This window comes from Lampetra fluviatilis, chromosome 19, assembly GCF_964198595.1.
Source record: "Lampetra fluviatilis chromosome 19, kcLamFluv1.1, whole genome shotgun sequence".
NCBI lineage: Eukaryota > Metazoa > Chordata > Hyperoartia > Petromyzontiformes > Petromyzontidae > Lampetra > Lampetra fluviatilis.
Genome location: NC_136293.1, coordinates 10466749 through 10488189, shown reverse-complemented (window position 1 = coordinate 10488189; position 21441 = coordinate 10466749). Strand labels below are relative to the sequence as shown.

The window sequence follows — 21441 nt, the reverse complement described above, 5'->3', positions numbered from 1 at the left end:
GACTTTACCGAAAGAACCAAGAAGAAAAAGTGAGGACCTAGTTTCATCATTGTGTGGATTAGAGATTCATCTCGTCCATCCACTGCCAAGAGATGGTCTCCCCATTCTCCACCGGTCATGTGGGTTGTTGGAATGAAGTCCGTCCGTGTGGGTCGAGAGGCCGGTGGAAGTGACATCAGAACATGTTCTGTCACGCCATCTTCTGAGATCATTTTCTAACACCTGATAGTGTACTGCCCGCTGAGAGAACTCAGAGTTTACACTTTCTTCATCTCTCAACATGCCACCGATCTCACAATTATATTCTTAGGCTTTATCGGTAAAGTCACGTAGGTAAAACATCAAAATTAATGAAAATAAAATAAAATAAAAATAAAAATCACGACGTTTCGGAGGCAACACAAGTCTCCGTCATCAGGTGGGACCGTCACAGCCGGCTGTGACGGTCCCATCACAGCCGGCTGTGACGGTCCCATCACAGCCGGCTGTGACGGTCCCACCTGATGACGGAGACTTGTGTTGCCTCCGAAACGTCGTGATTTTTGTTTTTATTTTATTTTCATTAATTTTGATGTTTTACCTACGTGACTTTACCGGAAAAACCTAAGAATATGATTCCTTGCAGTCACGGAAGCTTCAAATCTAGGATCTCACAATTGCAATATAATTCGAGGGAAAAAAAATAACAACAAAAAAACCCGTACTTTCATTTCTCCAGCATCACAAAACCGCAACCACTCACAAACGTGAGCAATGCACTGTCTAAATTTTTATTTAAAGCTTTCGTGACTGCAGGGATTCATATTCTTGGATCCTTCGGTAAGGTCAAGTAGAAGGGGAAAAATAAAATAATAAAAATAAAACATAATACAATTCTCACGACGTTTCGGCCACAACACAAGCAGCCGTCCTCAGTTGCTTGTGTTGTGGCCGAAACGTCGTGAGAATTTTATTATGTTTTATTTGTATTATTTTATTTTTTCCTTTCTACGTGACATCACCGATAGATCCAAGAACATGAGGCAATGCTCACATCTGACCACAGAAATCACTGCCAGCTGCCATCACTGCTCGACTTTACTTCTTTATTGAATCTAAGCGATTTGTTTTAATAATGGTACACAACATGAAAACTATATGTTAGAGCCCCGCATTTTAAGTGAATGTAAATATGCCGTGCAAAATGAAACACCGAAAACGACGTGAAACGGACTTTGATGGCCTGCATTGATATCCCAATTTTGAATGACGAGTGGATGAATATTTTGTTATAAAATTTAAGTACTTAAATTCCAAAGATTTTAAATGACCCATCACTGAACTAAAAAAAACGGCGCCTTAGTTTTTAGGGAATTAATGAATCGCTCTTCTCTCCTTCCCCAGCGTGATTAATGTTACAATTCAGTGTCACGGTTCAACCCAGGAACCCATTAGTTTTTGCCCCGTTTTAAACTGTCTCGTTTTCACTGCATGCCTTGAACGTTCCACCCAGCTTGTTCCATCTTATTCGTTCGACTAGCTTGAAGACACCTGAGCATAAAGATTTGCTTAAATTGTACAAAAACAATACTTGGATAGCCAATTGAATGCATATATTGTGACTGCCAATTTTTTTAAAATAAATTGCTATGTGAGCATTTCACTAGAGACTTCTCATATCTCTTGTGAATTGTATCTTACCGGACTCTGAAATGGTTAAGGAAAGGAGATTGCACATTACACACATAGGATGATATATATATAAAACTATATGACAATACAATTTTGTCTCCGAATAGGTAATCAATAGGCATTATTTATTTTCAAGCCGTGAACTCCCAATAGTGTTCACTGAAGGTCAGCATTGCATCAGTGGCATTGCACCGTGTGGTATTTAATAAATAATGAGATAATTTAGCTACGATACATTGAGTTCATTCCCCTGCGTTTGGTTTCATTTTTAAGAATGACAGTATTTATATTGTTTTGTACCATCATTATTGGGTGCCGTGGTCAAAATGCATTCAGTGTTGTACGATGCGTGCACTGAATGCAAGCACAGTGTTTCCTAAAAATCTTCAATGGTGACCTCAAATAGCCTCCGAAAACTTTAATTTCCGATCCTTCTTCCTTTATTTTCTTTGTTCCTTTGGCATGGGATGAAGAAAAAAATATGCCCTGCTGTCTTTCAATGAGGCAAGCTAAACGCTCACCCACTGCAAGAGACTGCAACAAAATGCCCCATTATCCCGCTGACAACAGAAACCACTTGTAACCGGGAAACACAACGTGCATATTCATTCTGCGTATGACCGCACAACACCGCTAACTCACAGCCGATGTTGCACCCAGGCTTACGACATACCGGTACATCTGACACAGCGTGACCCCCTTACAAAACAAACGCACTGCTTGTGAAAGAAATACGAGCTGTCGTGTTTTGCGAGTACTTGTCCGGAAATATTAATTTTGTATCACTCAAATAACCAAACTGTGGCTCGGTCAAACAGATAATCGATGACTTTACGTGTCTAATTTTTCAACGCACCAGCATGAGCATCCCCGATTTACCGCAGTACACATTGGGCCATGTGTGAAATAATCCAACGGTTGTAATGAGGGCGACTATATAAATAGATTTTCTTGAACTAATATATGAAACGTCAGGTTGCTCTTACAGAGGTTGAGCATGACATACGGTAATAGCGCGTTTCTGGGTAGAGTGGTGCAAAAGTTCGTGCCCTAAGACATGAACCTGGTGACTCCTCAAATCAATTTGTGCCTCGGTTAACATCAGTGGCGAGTGATATCTGAACTGGTTTGGAATTCCCCCCCACCACCACCCCTCCCCCCTATTCTCCAAATCGTAATGACCAGCATGGTGAAATATGGTCAAACGTCTTCCCCTGACTGACACGGAATGAGGAGGCCTTGATCCATATTATACTTAAGAATGTTTCGACTGTCGTTTTCACATTTTAATCGTAATGCAATAATCAGCATTGACATTACCAAAAAAAAAGAAACCTCAACAACGTCGCTTTAAATACGTCTCTGATAATAACACGTCAATTTTCCTTCACGATGAGGGCGTGCATGCTAGTCATTGATCTGCACCGTTTTGTAATCCACTGCACTCATTTTTCAACACTGCACAGGCACGAATGTTGCCCAAATATTTACGCGCGAGATAAAAGGCCTTGGCTAATGTGGGGCGTGCGAGCGCTGTTGGATTTATTTATATATTTAGCTATATTTGTATTATTATATTTCTATATTTTTTGCTGTACGGAGGAACAAAGGCCCCTCTGCAGAGCGTTGGGCGACAATGAGCGTTTTTTGTTTAAGTAAGCAAATTTTAAGTAAGCAAATTTGAAGTAAGCAAATTTGTTCGAATGTGTCTTTTTTCTCTCTCTCAAAACTACGGATCCAGCCGCACTCACCACGTGTAACCATCACTCGCAAACATTCTTCACGCCGCCTATATCAATAATAATTATCTGCAGCATTGGCAAGCAAAGATGTTCTTCTCTGAATTCGTTACATAACGCGAGGTTGAGAGAGAGTGCACACATTTCAGAGATTAAAAAAAACACACGGCCTTGCAAACGTGTGGCCGTGGGGGTGTGCGTTCGCTGAATCGACAGAGGTTTGACTTACTCGCCAAAGGCACTTCCCTCCCGTTCTCTGCTTATCACGCAGAACAGATCCTCTATCTCACGTGAACAAAGCACTCGTCCGATTTTATTCACTGAAGTTCGTCAATCGTGTATTAACCCTCGGTAGGGTGATCATAAAAAAAAAAGTTTTTCAAAAGCCTAGCTACCACCTTTATCAAACGGGGCCTGGAAGGTACATCATCAATACTGGGAGCCCTGGGTCCGTGGTAGAAATTCCAAGTCTTTCCATAGGAAAGGCACTTTTGAATTCAAACAATTGCTACTCACCTGGCAGTACTCATTTTATCCACCCCGACGCGATGGTGAGTTGAGTCAACATTGCTTGTGACAAAGTTGGTGGTTGAAATGCTAAGTCTCTTCATAGGAAAGCCACTTTTGATTGCAAACCAATTGATACTCACTGAGCGGTATCTATTTTATCTACCCTGAAGTGATGATGAGTTTAGTCAAAATTGTTTGGGATACTAAACTCAAAACTAAACTATGTTTTATATTACCAGGTAAGGCCCACTGAGCTATAGAGCGACCACAAATGATAGCCCAATGAAGTGGCTAATGTGAAAATGTATACCTGATAAAATAAAAATGGAGTTAGTAATTTTAGTAAACGGACATGGCTTGGAGAAAATGCACAGAGTTAGAGACGTGGCATGGAGAGCAAGTGGGTTTACTTAGGGCACATCGCTGAAGGGCCAATGGCCCGATGGATAACTCGTGAAGGAAGGAATGGCAGCTAGAGGAGATACATTTATCTCAGAGAGGATGACCACTGTGGAGATGGGGTTGATGAGATGAGTTTGTGTTGAGGCGTGAGATAAATTGTGGCATCATAGAAATGTGAGGAATGGTAGTAAAAACGATGAAACTATATAACTTTGTTTTAATTTTACCAGGTAAGGCCCACTTGAGCTCTATAGCTCTTTTTCAGAGGCGACCTGGCCACAAATGACAGCTCAACAAAGTTGCTTATCATCGTGTGGAAATGTATAGCAGCCAAATACTCAAAACGTATGTTCATTCTAAATGTAGAGGGAAAAACCGAAGGACGTGGAGAAAAATCCACGGGGAAAGGAACACGCAAACTCCAAATATGCAGGCGTCAGGGTCGGGATCGAACCCACGACCCCTGTATACCAGGCGGTGGTAGTTTAAATCTCGCCCCTGTAGTGGATGGACAACAGTCAACGATGAGTTTAGTTTTTAGAATTCAGTTTTACCACTCAGTGAGGGGGGGGGGGGGTGGGGGGGGGGGATTGCCGGCCGACCGGCCGCAGCATCACAAATTACCGTCGTCAGCATCGGGCTGGATGAGGATGCGGGCGGATGGGAAGGCGTCCCCGACGCGGCCGCCCATGGGCATACTGAGCGAGACGTTGAAGGACTCCTCGTCCTCGTAGAGCGAGTCGTCGATGACGACGACGCGGCAGCCCTTCTCCGTCTCGCCGCGGTCGAAGCGCAGCACGCTCATGTGCTCCTCGGGGCGGCTGATGTAGTCGGAGTAGGAGAGCACGCTGGTCGGGATGGTGCCCGTGGCGGTGCCTGCGAAAAGCAACAGCTGTGTCGGAGGTCGTCGTACGCGGCGGCGGTGGTGGCGGAGCGTGCGTCAGCACCGTCGTCGTGATCATCACTGCCGATGAACAAAAGCCCGATTGGAATGGTGCAGGAAGACCTCCATCCAGCGGTGGATTGACCAAGGGTTGTAAGTTATAATGATAATGGCCATTTTAATCCGTTGCCAGGTAATATCAATTCCAAAATGCAATCTCGTAGAAAAAACTCATTACGTGCTTGTTGTGCAGCATTGTGGGTAATACATCAATCACACCTCTGTCCTTCCATAGGTGCACACGTTTCAAATTCAGTTTCCCTGCTCAGACCAGCAAAAAAGGGTCGCACTCACCCCCACCAGATGCCCGATGCCAGCGCGTGGCAAGTCCACATTCTCATGCCGGCAGCTAGTTTATCTCTACAGGACGGCCGCCACTGCGGCGTGCTGTCGCTCACCTTGCGGTGACTTATCAGGTCAGCAAGGGCGGAAAAAAAAAAGTCAAAGGGTCTGTCTCAGGTGGGAACGTGAGTGGGAGGACAGTCCAATCCTCGCACGTACATTGTGAGCCCGCAGATGCCACGAGTGGATTACCTTTTCACAATACCCACGCAGGAATCCGCACGTATTGTATTAATTAACCATTTTAGGGGCCCTTGTCAATCCGCGAGTGGAAGGAGACTTCGCCCTGCCGTGTCAGTCATGGGGGCTGTTTGACCGTACTTCACCGTGCTGGTCAGTGCGGGTCGATGAAAGGGGGAATCCAGGATTGGTTTCAGATATCGCTCGCCGCCGACTCGAGCCGTTACTGGGAATTAAATTCAGGTCGCAGGGTTTCATAGCAAAGCGCGCACCACCGCTCCAACCACCCCAAATATATACAGACACGCGATGTTTTTTTTTTACATTCCTCAAGTTTACTGACTGACAAAACCAGTGCTGCTATTATTACTCGATGTCAAAGAAGTGCCCATTGAATTGGTGGGCCCTTAGAACGGGTATGTGGTTTGTTGCATGTCTTCAGGGCATAAAGCAAAGCCACACTGATGATTAGCAGCATAAAGGTCATTTGTGGCAAAACCATTCCGAGGCAGCATAGATGTCTGGCTTGCTAAAGCGTGTTTTATGAGAGCTGCCACTCACACGCGAGTGTAAAATCAAATTTAAAATGTTTCGCAGGCCTCTGTCGAGTCAATACCGGTTGAAGGCTTCCCCACATCACGTTGGGTATGGCGGTTGTTTAACCTCACTTTTCCATGCTAAATTTCGATTTAAAGCTTTCGTGACTGCAGGGATTCATCTTCTTGGTTCTTTCGGTAAAGTCACGTAGAAGGGAAGTAATAAATAATAAAAATAAAACATAATAAAATAAAATAATATTATGTTTTATTTTTATTATTTTACTACTTCCCTTCTACGTGACTTTACCGAAAGAACCAAGAAGATTCTCCATGCTAGTAATTGCAAGTTGGTGAAGACGAGCCCCATGATTGTTTCAGATATCACTTGCCACTGGGATGTTAGCCGTAGCCAGGATTCGAACTCACGGTGCATTGCGCTCACCATTTCACCACCGCTCCACCGCCTGTAGTTGTGCAGCTGAGTTAACACACTGATGAGCTCATGTGGTTATTAAACTACTTAAAAAATATAGATATTTTACCAGGTTAGGCCCACTGAGCTATGTAGCTGTTTTTCAGAAGTGACCCGCCCACAAATGATAGCTCAACGAAGCGGTTTATCGCGTGGAAATGTATAGCAGCCAAATGCTCTAAGCGCGTGATGTTGATTCTAAATGTGGAGGGAAAAACCGGAGGGCCCAGAGAAAAAACCCACACGGGTGTCAGGGTCGAGACCGAACTCGTGACCTCCTGCACACCAGGCGAGGTAGTTAACACCTCGCCACCGTGAATACGTAGTACATGGTCTACATTGTGCGTGCGGGACAACCCTCTCGCCTACTCCCCGGGCGAACATACTTTTGCCGAAGAACAAAAGCGGAGAGAGGGGTGAGTTGAAGAATACAACATCGAGATATCAGCACGAGTGCGACAGTGAGAGCGACGGCCGAGAGACAGCGAATGAAACGGAAGAAAAAAAACAGAACGTGGAAGATAATGAAAATTGTGAGAGAAATAGACAAAAGAGAGGGACAGGGAGGGAGGGAGGGAGAGACAGACACCCAAACAAACGCGTGTCACCCGTGCCGCAAACTGCCTGGGGAGCAGATTAGGGCGAGCGGGGAAATTCAGACGCGTGAAACTCTCACTGTAAAGAGCAGATTCCAACGCCGCACTGCACTGCACATGCCGCACTGCGCTGCACGCACTGTACAGGCCACTGCGCTGCACACTCTGCAGCACTGTGCTGCACTTCGCTGCACACGCTGCTGCACTGCGCTGCACTGCGCTGCACACGCTGCACTGCGCTGCACACGCTGCACTGCGCTGCACACGCTGCACTGCGCTGCACACGCTGCACACGCCGCACTGCGCTGCACACGCCGCACTGCGCTGCACACGCCGCACTGCGCTGCACACGCTGCTGCACTCGCTGCTGCACTCGCTGCTGCACTGCGCTGCACACGCCGCACTGCGCTGCACACGCCGCACTGCGCTGCACACGCTGCTGCACTGCGGGCCCTGTTGCGTGAGCGAGCCCCGTGTTTTTCTTCCACGCGGGTTTCGCAAAAAGGCTTCAGAGTGAAAACTTGACGCGGCATCAAGTTTAACCCGCTCGTCATCCCCCCCACCCCCCCTCGTGGCCTCGTCGCAAGCACAGCCTGTTCAACCGCACACGTCTCATTCCTCACGGTGATAATAAAAATTTTTTTTTACCAAGTAAGGCCCATTCAGCTATATAGCGTTTCTTCATAAGTGACCTGGCCACAAATGATAGATCCAACAAATGGCTTATTGCGTGGAATTTTATAACAGGAAAATACTCGAAACGCATGTTTCTAAATGAATGTGGAGGGAAAAAACGAAGGACACGGAGAAAAATCCACGCGACCACCGGAAAGGGCATGCAAACTTCAAATTTGCAGCAGACGTCAGGGTTGGGATCGACCCTTGGGCCTCCTGTATACCAAGCGGCGAGGCAGTGAATGTCTCACCACCGTGGCGGCCCAGTTAAGGTGAGGGCCACACGCGAGGTGTGGCCGTTAATGCTGCTAAATTTAATAAGATTGAAAAATAATGGTCAACGTCTATGTGAAAAGAGAAACCGATAAGTGTAACGAAAAAGCGCCGATGGCAATTTAATATAAGCTGCGTGAGCAGTACACTTTATATACACGATATTAAATTACACTCCTTTGTCAATGAACTGCTGAACGAAGGCCTCCCCAGGCTGCGTCGGTCATTTGGCCATACTTCACCACGCTGGTCAATGGGGATTAGTGAAGGGGCAGCCTGCGAACGTTTCAGATATCGCTCACCACTGATGTTAGACACGACCGCGAATTAAACACTGGTGACTCGATTCGTAGTGACGAAGTACTTTCATCAGTGAAAATATTCCTCTTTGAAAAATACATCGGAGGCCAAATACTGACTCAGGACATTGCGCGTCAGTGTTCTAGAAAGAAAAAAAACCCACTAAATTTACTTAAACTATCAAGTTCAGCTAATTTTACTCATTCATCTTAATTCATCAAAGCGATAGATCATAGCCACACGATGAATGGCCGTTATTTTTTTTTACGAAAAAAAAACCGTGAAGGGTTAGAGAAATGTATTAAGTTAATTATTTTTTATGAAACACACACTCCTGACTTGCTGCTTTACTGTATGTTCAGGGGCTTGTTTTTATCAATTTGTCTGAAATATTATATTTATACTATACATTTGCTCGGGTAGCATTTGCCTACCATGGATTGCCCCTGGAAATGTGTCAAAGATGTGAGCCCTTTCTGAAAAGGGCTTTCTTTTACACGAAGCAGATATGGCCAGCGAAACTAGAGAGAAATCGTATTTATCCAATCATGGCCCTAGACAGCCCTTCATCGTCAAATGAGATCGGTCAGTTGCTGTCAATGCTCGTCTCTGTAAAGCTAAACGGCAACCGCTGAAGAATGTGGTCTCAGGCAATGCGAGGTCACTGGAGCTCTCCGACGAAAGTTTAATCAATGCTGCAGCACAACGCACGCAACATTCACCCAATTGTCTACTCGTTCCAAAATGTCATTCATTAATTAAAGTCAACGGAACGTTTGGGAATACACACGAACGGTAGGGAGGTTTTACTTTAAAATATGATTCTGTGCATACACACCCTCATGCTGTGAAATAACGTAAAATAATGATGATGATGATGATAATATTATTTTAAAGCAACTGTGTCAATCCACTGCTGGATGAAGGCATCCCAATGCTGTGTCATATTCTCAGGTTTTTTCGGTAAAGTCACGTAGGTAAAACATTAAAAGTAATGAAAGTAAAATAAAACAAAACAAAATAATATAATAATTTTCATTACTTTTAATGTTTTACCTACGTGACTTTACCGAAAAAACCTGAGAATATGAATCATTGCAGTCACGAAAGCTTCAAATCTAGAATTAATGCTGTGTCAGTTGTGAGATTGTTTGGTCATACTTCACCACGGCGGTGAGCGCAGATTGATTAAGGGGGAGCCCTGAAATGATTCAAGATATCGCTCACATAGCTGGCTCAAGTAACTTTGAGCATGACCTTTAACCCCGCTCAGTAGTTTACATATTCAAATATATACATGTTTTATGCATGCAATGATTCACCCCACAGAAAGCTGATGAATTGCCATGATTAGTGGTCATGATTCAATTCAAGAATATTTGCTACGTCTCATTTGTACCATCTTGTTTGCTTTGTTTCCCACGGTTTTGCATGAATTGTAAATAATTGAGTCTTAAACATGATTCAATTTTATTTTATTTTATACCTACGTGACTTTACCGAAAGAACCAAAGAGTATGGATTCCTGCAGTCACGAAAGCTTCAAATCAAGCATGATTCCATGAATGCATTGTGAACATAAAAAAATAAATTTGAAATCGATTAATCAATGGTTTAATACTTGCCTTCAAATTTGTATATTTTATAACGCGAATAATAAAATGTGTTGCCTATTCACGAGAAGTATTCCGCAGTGTATTCCACGACTGTAGATTGCAGGGCTCTAAGTAAGCTGCCTTTCAGTCACTCATTTCCATAACAAGGACATACGACCCATGTTCACCCAACGAAGACACCTCGATGCCTTCTCTGTCATTGTCTTTCTGCCAGTTGCCTTCATGATCAACTGGACACTTCACCTGAAACGTTTGCCTGAGATCGGGCTGTTGGTCATCGTCTGTACCTCATTCGATTGTTACTTTTCACGTTCTCCTTCACGGCAATGTGCCGTTAGCATGTGCGGAGATTGTATCACTGCCAACGACACTCACCTGACGTGGTGGACGCCACTTGACACGGTTATAATCGTGAAGTAAAAACAAGCCCACTGATCGGTGCCTAACTGGGTCTGAAAGGGGATTGGTTAGAGGCGGGGGAATTTAAGGAGACTGGAGGAGAAATACAAAGTGGAAAGAGCGGGGAACTGAGGATGATTGACAGGGTGGACGGTTGGAATCCGTTCGGAAAAGTGGAAGGTGATTGGCTGGAGGAAAAGTGCTTAGCTTCTGAGATCCCCTGAGATGGGGTGCAACCATGGATTTTATCGGCCTGGGCAGGCCTGATTTGTCATCAAATATATTCCAGAGCCGCCCCCAAGCCTCAACTTCTAGAGAGCCCTGGCTGCAATGACGCCGCGGTTTTTAGGCAACACCGTAAGATAATTGAGACATGCGTGTCCGGCGTGTCACCTTGGTGGGTGTAGCAGATGACCATGAGCTCCTGAGAAACGTCCCCGGAGCGTCGGATGGGAATGAGCAGCTCTCCAATGTCCTCCTCAATTTTATACTCCGCCTGCGGTATGTACACCGTGGACTCTGCGGTCAAAAGAGAGGAACAGCGTACGCGTCGATTAATTGTGGAACAACAATTGTCAAGCGTCGCGAGTCGAGAGTGTCGACCCGGTCACCAGTGACTGCACCAAAAATAAATATACAAGATTCGGTTCTGCTCTTCATTTCGCGAAGTTCCGATGACAGAAATTGAAATATCTGTTTGAGTGTCGTGCAACGAACATTAACTCTCATATGCAGAGGAGGTGGGAAAAAGTGCCGCCCTCTACTTTGTAGGCCAGAGGTCACTTGAAGGTGGTCTCAGCGGTAGCTCTGTAATATCCGCTTCCATGGGTTTGTTCGCTAACACAAAGAATTGCAACTGCTCTGCGAGAGATGAGAACGTTTTCTCGAGTCTCATGGCGTGACGCCGAAAGGACAATTTGGATAAAATGGGGTGGCGGAGGTGAAAATAAATCTAAAAAAAACAATTGAAGTCAGAAGGGGAATATTTTTTTTATAGAAGATTCTGTGGTGTCCATGTGATGAGAGTTAACGTTGAGAATGCCACTTCAGCAAAGCGGACACTTTCTCAAACCAAGCGTTTAATGAGGCTTAGGAAATGTTTTGTTTGGAAAGTAGGAGTTGGGAAGCCTTAGCTTAAATCTCCAAGCCACAAATGTCCAGGGTGTACCAACTGTTATGTGTTTTGCATCACTCTTTATGCAGTGAAATCTGCATGTGCACCAAATGTGTGCTGAAACAGCTATGACAGTGTATTCCGCGAAATGGTAAAACCTCATTATTAATGTAATATCCAGCGTAACTGTAAACCCTTGTTAATAATGTACATTATTTATTTTTAGCGAAATTACATTTCTGTCTGTTCTGTAATTGAAATAAGCGGGCATCAAAAACATTTCAATGTAATGTTATGAGAGTCCACTTTTGGCAAACGTCTAGCTTGAAACGGCCTTTGATTCTTGAACCATATTTGTTGGAGATGTATTAACCGATAGACATTCTATAATTATACTCTTTGGTTCTTTCGGTAAAGTCACGTAGGTAGAAAAAAAACAGATCACGACGTTTCGATCGCAACGCAAGCAATCGTCATCAAGATTATATAATTAATAAAAAATTCGCCTTCGACTGTCTGACACCTGGGCATTGTATCTCAGGTGTGATCTATCATAATCATTACTATTATAAACCTGTGCATGGCATAACAATGCCTAACTCTCGCCTTGGCAGGGGTGTGACATGGATGCCTTCGTGACCAATGTTATTCAACACATTCCTGCGGAGGGAGCTGGTAGGAACGTTGGGTTGCTCGGTCAATGGCCAGGGTCAACGGCGGCGTGGTGTATTCCGCAAATATGGCCGACTGTGAGAGCGGGCACAAGCCGGCGTGAGTAGGTTAAACGGTGAGTTTTATAAGGGCACCACGGGTGACCAGCCCCTCCCCACCCAGCCCTAGCCCTCCCACCCCCCACCCAGCCCCACCCAGCCCCACCCTCCCCACCCAGCCCCTCCCCACCCAGCCCCTCCCCACCCTCCCCACCCAGCCCCTCCCCACCCAGCCCCTCCCTCCCCACCCAGCCCCTCCCTGCACGACGGACGGACGGGCACAATAATCCCCTGTGGGCTGGTGTAACCAGGAGGTTCCTACCAGTATAATAAAGGTTTTTGGGTTAGGTCGCCGCATTTGTGGGTGCTGGAAGCCCACTGCCGCTAAAGGAAGAGCCATCCCTTCTAAATTCTTAAACTCAACCGAGGGATGGGGGCATTGCACAGGAGGCGTAACAGCCGACTGTGCATTTTGCTTAAAGCGAAACCCTCCGCAGAATCAGTAATAAATGGTATCATTCGCTTTTGTCTACCGTGCATTCTGCTTGAGCATTCATTTAACGTATCTTTAGCAATGACCGTGCCGTGCACCCCCCCCTCCACCTCCTTCAGTTTTTTGTACGAATCCCGCCACGTATGTGCGTACGATGAACTTCTTTCACACCGTACGTAGCCAACCGTGCTCATCGGAGGCGCGATTAGCTGTCGACGAGCACAAACGAAGGTGCGCGAAAGCTATGACGACGGCAATGCAATGAGAAACAACCGAAACGGATCCTCACCGTCGCCCGGGTCCACTATATCCACGGTGGCGATGTCCGGGTACTCCAGGGCGGCCATCACGGGCTCCGAGAGCACGATCTGGAATGTCTCGGACGTCTCAAACTCGGCGTCGGCGAAGATGCGCACGCGCCACGTTCCGCTCGTCTGTCCCGGGTTGAACTGCACCTGCTTCTGAGCCTTCCCCTTGAAGTCCTTCTCCTTCTCCGCCGTGCCGTCACGCGTCCCGATGCCTGCGTGCGTGGCACCGCCGAGTCAATCGCGAATTTGTACGCACGCACGTGGAACTTCTGTCGCACCCTGCGTAGCCAACCGCGCTAATCAGAGGTGCGGCGGAAGGTCAACAAACTAACCACGAAAAGCATTTCTGAAGAAATGAGTTTACATTTTTTCTAGATTTGAAGCTTTAGTGACTGCAAGGATTCATATTCTTAGGTTTTTTCGGTAAAGTCACGTAGGTAAAAAATTAAAAAAAATTAAAAAATCCGATACGTCGTGATTTTTATTTTATTTTAATTTTACTTTTATTAATTTTAATTTTTTTGCACCTAAAAAAATGAGTTTACACACGAGATTTAAAAGTGCATAGCTCCAATGGCTTCCTGATATCGGACAGAAGAGCATTCCAGACGGCCGCAAAAGCGCACGATGCAGTGACCGTCGCCACATCCGCGCTCATTCCTCTCGTGCGCGGAAAGGCACAGATAACAGGATGGGTTTATAGCGTCGCTTCCCGGGACTCTTTATCCATGATAGCTGCGATTCATCGGAAGGACCTGCTGCCACTTCAAGGTCACTCCCCTTATCTGTGAACGAGTACGGATAATGGGAAGAATTGGATCCGCGGATAATAGGGTTTTTGCACGGACTGAATTGGGGGCAGTTTCCACTGTGGCTCATGCAATAGAAGATAAATGACATCAAACTGCCATGTTGCTGATTGCTGCCTGAATCGTCGCCCTGGACAAATCATTGTGCTTCCTGATATAAAACATTCAAAAGTAAATTGCTCATTGGTGTTACAAGTGGTTTGGTTAAATTAATTGTGAGCTGTATACATTCTCAATGATTTTATTTCCAGTATCTTGTTTCATAGGCAGGAAACCAATCTGAGGTGGTCTTTACAAACGGAGATGCTGTGGATCAACATAAATGCGGGATTGTGATACATGCAGTGCGTAAACAAAATAAAACCTCACCACATTTGTCATTAGCATTGCCCGACAACAGAGTGTGCATAGTAAGCTTACGTGTCAGCCAATTACCTTCCTTTGCTTCGAGAAATCACCCTTGTTCAAAATTAATAGTGTGTTTTAAAATTTGCACTCATGCCGTAAAGTAACGTGCTAAATTATGCATACAATTAATTATAAATCTGAAGACTATTTCAAAGGCAATGTGGCACATCCATCGGTTCACAATGTATTCTCATTTAGAGGTCGGTTTATAAAAGTTACATGCACCGTGCCATGCTGGGGTGGCTATGCATTTTATTCTCATTAATAAAGAAAAATTGCCCCACATACTTTGAAATGCTGCGCTGCACTATATTTATTACACATTTGTATTACAAACTGATAAACATGAACATTACCATTTAAAGAATATATCCCAACGTACGAATATATAAGACAAAGAAAATCGAGGGGCATTAATCACAGTTTTTCTTGATAACATAATTGTTGTTCTCTCCCACAGCCCATCAGGAGTGGGGGGGGGAGAATTAATCTCAACATTCCAGCTGGGAGGCTAAAGAGACTGCATTTTCTCAAGTCGCTGCAGCTAGGAAAGAGATAGATTAAAAAAAATAGGAAGACCATAATTTAAGTTTTAACAAAAACCAGCGATAATGTGAAGTACGCGCAGCCATCATAATTTACAGGCCTTTGTCAATCCACTGCTGGATGAAGGCCTCCGCGTGCCGTGTCAGTCGTGACCCTTCGTGTGAGTGACTGGAGGGGGAAGGTTCAGGAACGGTTCGGGTATCGATCGCCACTGGTGTGAGCCGTGAACTGGGAATCGAACTCACGTGACTGACTTCATAACCTGCACCACCGCTCCATACGCTCAGTGTGTAAGAAGCTAAAACAAAAGTAACTTGCATGATATTCACTGTCTCGTGTCTTTTTATTATTATTATTGAGCATTTAAAACAAAAATATTCTAAAAGGGACGTTAAAATAAAAGGAAAAGCTTTATCTGTAAATATTACTTTTGCGTGTTCGTTAAATCGTCGATTTCAATTATGAAAAAGAAACGGTACCAAGGAGAAGTCGATCCTAGTTCAGAAACAGAATATTTTTTTACCCTGGAGAAATCATATGAGCTACGAAGCTCTTTGTAACACAGGGCCAGTAGGGGTGGACCAGAAAGTTACAACAACAAACAATACAACAACTAGAGGAATGCAAGGTACAGGAAAGGTAAGCAAGTAACTACAAATACTTCATTTGAAACTAAACTTTTAATTTTATTTTACCAGGCAAAGCCCACTGAGCAGCGCAGTTCATTTTCAGAAGCGACCTGGCCACAAACGATAACTCAACGAAGTGGCTGATCGTGTGGGAATCTATAGCAGCCAAATCATCTAAATAATCTAGGTAACAAGAGTTTGTAGTGCAAAGCAGGAACCACTGCACCGTGCAAAGGACAGATAAACCATTTGTGGGGGAGGCAAAATCCACAAGGAGGCATGTAAAAATGGAAGAGTTAATGTGCTCTTGCTATGAAATAACAGCAAGAAGAGGTGATTCACTATGTTTGGGTCTAATATTATGAATTTGAGAAGAGTTACGACCTGGACATGCTATGATAGTTTAGGGTTAAAAGTCATGAGTGTTTTGGAATTGTTAGTGTTTAGGATTTATTGAGGATTTGTTATTGGACTGTACATGCAGTGAAGTTATGAAAAGACTGCAAATGTTACCCAGTTCAGTGTATTTTTCTAGGGATACGATATAAAATATCTGTTCTATGTTGGCCGTATCCTTCAATCTCACTGTATGCATACGGATTGAGAAACTATTTTTGAAACCATATAAGTAAGCAAGCGCGGAAGAGTAGGCCAAATTATAGTCTAGAGCACCTTCTCATCGAAGTCCTTCCACCAATCACTGGCAGGACTACACCATGACCTTTTAACCTTTCAAACGTATTACTCCTCAGATTAGCACGCTTGGCTGCATACGGCCCGAAAGAAGTTCCAACATACGTACGCTACTCAGAATGTTTTCCACTGAAATGTCCTACCATTTCAAAACAACGTCTCTCGGACACTGCTCGAGTTTGAGACAGGGCGGGCAGCTTAAGCCACCGTAATCATTATTGTAACGAAGTGGCAACTGCCATCCTAGGTCGTGGGATTCGAGGCCTCTAAATGTCGGCTAAGCCGTCACGCCGGCGCGAGACTACCGCGGATCCGGGCGCAGGGAGGGCACCGGGCATTGCTCAGCGAAGCCCGTCTCGCCCGCACTCATCCGCTTACGGGGCCCACGGCCCAAGATCTCCGCCTCCACCCCCGCCCCCCCCCTAACTCCATCCCTGCCCGCTCGCTGCTCCTTGGGCGGCACGGGCTGCCACTGGATTAGCCCGGCGATTAGGCAAAAGCTGCTTAGGAACTGGATCCACGAACTAAATTAACGCAGGTGCAAAACAAGAAGCCAGCCCGGTTCGCGCTGCTGTGCCCGTGCAAGGGGGTCAAAGCGGCCGCAGGTCGGCAAGGGGCGCGCAGCCAGGCATGCAGCCAGCCTCGATGGATCTTCCTTGATGGAAAGCGTCCCCAAAATCGGGCGCATTTGCCATGGCCGGGGCTACGACCTCCGAGGTAATCAAAATAGAAAATGGGACACATCGTGGAAAGGAGAACGTCTCGCAATGCCCAGCAGAGAGGGAACATTACGTGTAAATGCAGCGTCTTGAGCATTGTACTTTTCCACACATTACGTGTAAATGCAGTGTCTTGAGCATTGTACTTTTCCACACATTACGTGTAAATGCAGTGTCTTGAGCATTGTACTTTTCCACACATTACGTGTAAATGCAGTGTCTTGAGCATTGTACTTTTCCACACATTACGTGTAAATGCAGCGTCTTGAGCATTGTACTTTTCCACACATTACGTGTAAATGCAGCGTCTTGAGCATTGTACTTTTCCACACATTACGTGTAAATGCAGCGTCTTGAGCATTGTACTTTTCCACAACTGACCAAAACTGGGACAGATTTTTTTTGTATTCCCTCAGAAGACTTACAGATTTCCCAGGAGAGTTTACCTCAAAAAGATATTTGACCCTGGTAAAACGAGGACAGCTGGCAACCAAAGTGTAAGTCGGCAAGGGAGCGCACGCAAGCGCTTAGCCCCGATTGCCGCTTGACAAACACATCTCTCAGCTGGGCGTACGCTGCACAGCGCACAGTGCAGTTGGGAGTGTTATTGTGCCCCAAAACTTGCTAAGCTGTGAATGGCCTCTCATAATTTGCCAGGCTTGAGTTTAGGTCATTCTTGGCCCTAAGCCAGGACAATATTTTGAATTCCCAAATTCCCACTAATGCTTATGAGTTTTGGTGGATCGTGCCCACTGCCGAAATTCTTCCAGCGCCCAAGGCAAAAACCTGCTCTGACTGAAGAGGAATTATATGCTGACAAGCGAGGCTCAGTAAGATTATATTCCAGTCCTGTGGGTAATCGTAGCCAAAGTGCAGCAGTCAGGAGCATCATACTGAAAAGTACACTCCCTGACCGTCCAGCCAAATAAATATCTGAGCATGTTTACTAAGCATGCTATTTATGGAGATGTCATGGAACACATCATCATTCACATTTTAGTGCAGAATTTTCTTCCTGGTATTATTGATACACAATTAACGTATTAATGCAACGACATCCACCCTATTCACCTACTCTCAACAAAACAGCACTCTCTGGCCAAATTATTTTTTGTATGACATTGCTCGTTTACCTGGAAAATGATTCTGTGTAATGGCTCGGGTTGCCACCTCTGAGGTACAAAACACTGGAACATGTCACGGGAAAAGGAATACCTCACGATAGCAGAAAAGGTGAGAATAACGTTCCAGTATATTTAAATGCGTTGTCTGGAGTGCTGTAGTATTATGCAAAATCCAATAACTGGCACTTTCAATACGATTTAGAGATACCCCACGACAAAGCTACCTCGAGAAGTGAATTCAAATCAATTAACTTTTTGCCTAAACACGTGGCACACTTCTGGCACAAATCGGCCACCCAGATTTAAAAAATAAAAAAATCCTTGCATAACCAAAACGGGTGGCATCCGTGGTTGTGTCCGTTCTGCTGGTTGGCACTCACTGATGAAGGAGGTCTCGCCGAGATATCCCCGTCGCTTGAGCACCACCTCCAAGTACTTGGCGTCCTCGTCCACCAGGTAGTACTCACGCTCCAGGGAAATCCACGCCCAGTTGAGCCGGAAAGGCTGCTTCTTCAGCTTGTTCCCACCTGAACACAAAGCAAGACTTAGTGACGGCCTCGTAGCTGACTGCGCTTTCTGAGCTCCGTGTCTTGGGCTCGGGTTATAAATAATTAACGAAACAATCTCGATTTGAAGCTTTCGTGACTGCAGGAATCTATACTCTTTGGTTCTTTCGGTAAAGTCACGGAGGCATAAAATACAATATTTTTTATTTTATACCTACGTGACTTTATTGGTAAAGTCACGTGGCTTTACCGAAAGAACCAAAAAGTCATAAACGAAACAGTGTTTCTTTTTTTACCATGTAAGGCCCACTGAGCTATTTCGCTCTTTTTTCAGATGCGACCTGGCAACAGATGAAAGCTCAACGAAGTGGTTTATCACATGGAAATCTATAGCAGCCAAATACCCTAAACGCATGTTTCTAAATGTGGAGGGAGAAAACCGGAGGGCCCGGAAAAAAATCCACGCAACCATCGGAAGAACAAGCAAACTCCAAATATACAACAGGCGTCAGGGTCGGGATCGAACCCACGACCTTCTGCATACCAGGCGAGCCTCAAGAACATTTTTAAGTTCAAGATTTAATGACATCAATGACCTCATCATCATCATTATCATCATCATTCCTCGTTACTACATCACACTGGGCATGTACTGCAAGGAGTTTCCAGCATTATGGAGTACAGATGCCCAGCATCCTCCATTTTGAAATAGTTTTTGATTAATCGAACGGTGGTCTTTACATATAATAAACAAAAATATCTATTTATTAATGTCTTTATAATCGACTAACTTTTTCAGCACGACGCTTGTTAGTGACATGGCACAGCATCAAAGTACAAACTCGCGTGTTTGTACAAAGGGTGGTAGAGTGGGCAGCACATATTTTGCCGAACTTAATTAAGGAAAACTTAATGAAGATGGGCCGGGTGCCAGCCTGGCTGGTATGCAGAAGCACATCAGTTTTTCGCAGTGCGATCCCACTCACCGTTGTCACCGTTCGATATTAAATGTATGTCTTGGCCAGTAAATGCTTTGGCATGGCCGCCATTTTTCCAATAATTTCACGAACAAATTGGAATGCTTTCAGCCGAATTTGTGCATTGTTAGTCGAGCGAATGGCGCACTCGGTTAATTGTGAGTATCCTAATGGCTCGAGAAATATTGAGCGAAGCGCCGCTGCGATAAATATATAAATAAAACGCTACATTCTGAGAATTTAAGTTCAGACAATGAAAAGCCCAAAAAAAATGCAACTATCAGATGAGATTGGCATCGGCTCTTGAAAAAAGGGACGACTCGTGTTTCCTAAACGTTTCAAGAGCAGCTAAGGCCGGTGTACATCCATAGACACAACATCAACATGCCAGTCTATACTTTGTTTTGTCTGCTGTCATTACTGATTGCAGTCTATGAAGACACCCTGCAGTAATAACTCCGCATGTGTCACGCGCTCACACACACAACCTGTAATATGCGCATTTCCCCATGAAGACAGCCCATAATTAGGATTTTTTTTTAGTGCACATGCGCAAAAACAAACGCGTCACCGAGACAACACGTACACACTCACGTTCATTCGCGGTAAAAATAGAACAAGCGAGGACGGAAATGAAATGGACTGATATGAACAAGGCCACTGCGATCATTCACCCCGAAATCCTCGGCAGTGGCATAGCAGATTGCGCCGTCGTAACGAGCAAACGGTCGCTGCTGCGTGCCGTTTGTTGCAGGCTGCGCCGTGCAAGCTCGCTTCCCTGCCAGACGCGTTTGAAGCGTCCAAAAAAGCAACGGGCTCGCGAAGCGGTCACTCAGGACGACGACGACGGGTCTGCTGCACGCCTCGAGACACAGCAGCAGCAGCAGCGGCGGCGGCGCGGGCGGAGTGGTGGCATCCGACACCGCGTGACAAAGCGCGCAGCGCGGCAAAACCCACAAGCGAAACAGCGGCAGACATTTCACTGCGCACTCTATCATCCGTTCAGCGACGAGGAGCCGCTGGCTGTCGGTTTATAATAACAGGTAACTGGTGCTGAGGTTGCCTGCCACTCCCCCCCCCTCCCTCCAACCTCCCCTAACCCGCCGTCCTCGACACCATCCATAACATCCAGCGCCTCGCTGCATCAGAGAAATTTAACAGGTTGATGCGTGCAACGTAATAGCCCATTTGTTGTCAGTCACCGGTGGGAAGGAGGTTTATCTGGAAACTTGACCTGATCGCCCTTCGTGGTGACATCCTATTTCTGTTGCTTCAAAATTCAAGTGGGGGGGTTTGGGGGGGTGGGACACACAGTGCTGCCCCGGCTTTGTAAGTGGAGTGTGTGAGGAGCACGGGGCGGAATGCATCGTCGTGCCGCATTGACAGTTTTCAACGTGATGGCACCGTGACTGATTTATGACCTCGGCGTGCCCGGTCGGGGATTGCTGCTTTCGTCATATTACCGCGTTCTCACAGCCGCCAACAACGACAACAACGCAAAAAAAGCCGCTCAATTCGGCCCAACATTTTTTTCTTTTTCTACAAATCGCGACCCAAAGACAAATAAGCAAGTGCTGGAGAAGGGGAACTTCAAATTTCGCTTCAATGTACTCATTTATTGAAGTATGTCTAAGGTACACAAAAAACCATTCACTTTATAAACATAATTTATCACCGAAGGGCAGTGGGAGGGACTCGGCGCCGCTAGCAGACCGTGCCTCTGGTGGCGTTAGGATCCTTTTAAAGTT

The 21441-nt window shown here is 45.4% G+C and overlaps 1 protein-coding gene across 1 annotated transcript in view; it reads right to left on the bottom strand.

Moving 5' to 3' along the window:
* Window positions 1-21441, bottom strand: part of LOC144937652 (FRAS1-related extracellular matrix protein 2-like) — a 124405-nt gene that overhangs the window by 50631 nt on the left and 52333 nt on the right. The window contains exons 3-6 of the mRNA XM_078865034.1: window positions 18591-18737; window positions 13264-13494; window positions 11051-11176; window positions 4947-5198 (exon numbers count right to left, since the gene is read on the bottom strand). Coding sequence (XP_078721160.1) covers window positions 4947-5198; window positions 11051-11176; window positions 13264-13494; window positions 18591-18737 — 756 coding nt within the window. The remainder of the gene's footprint in view (window positions 1-4946; window positions 5199-11050; window positions 11177-13263; window positions 13495-18590; window positions 18738-21441) is intronic.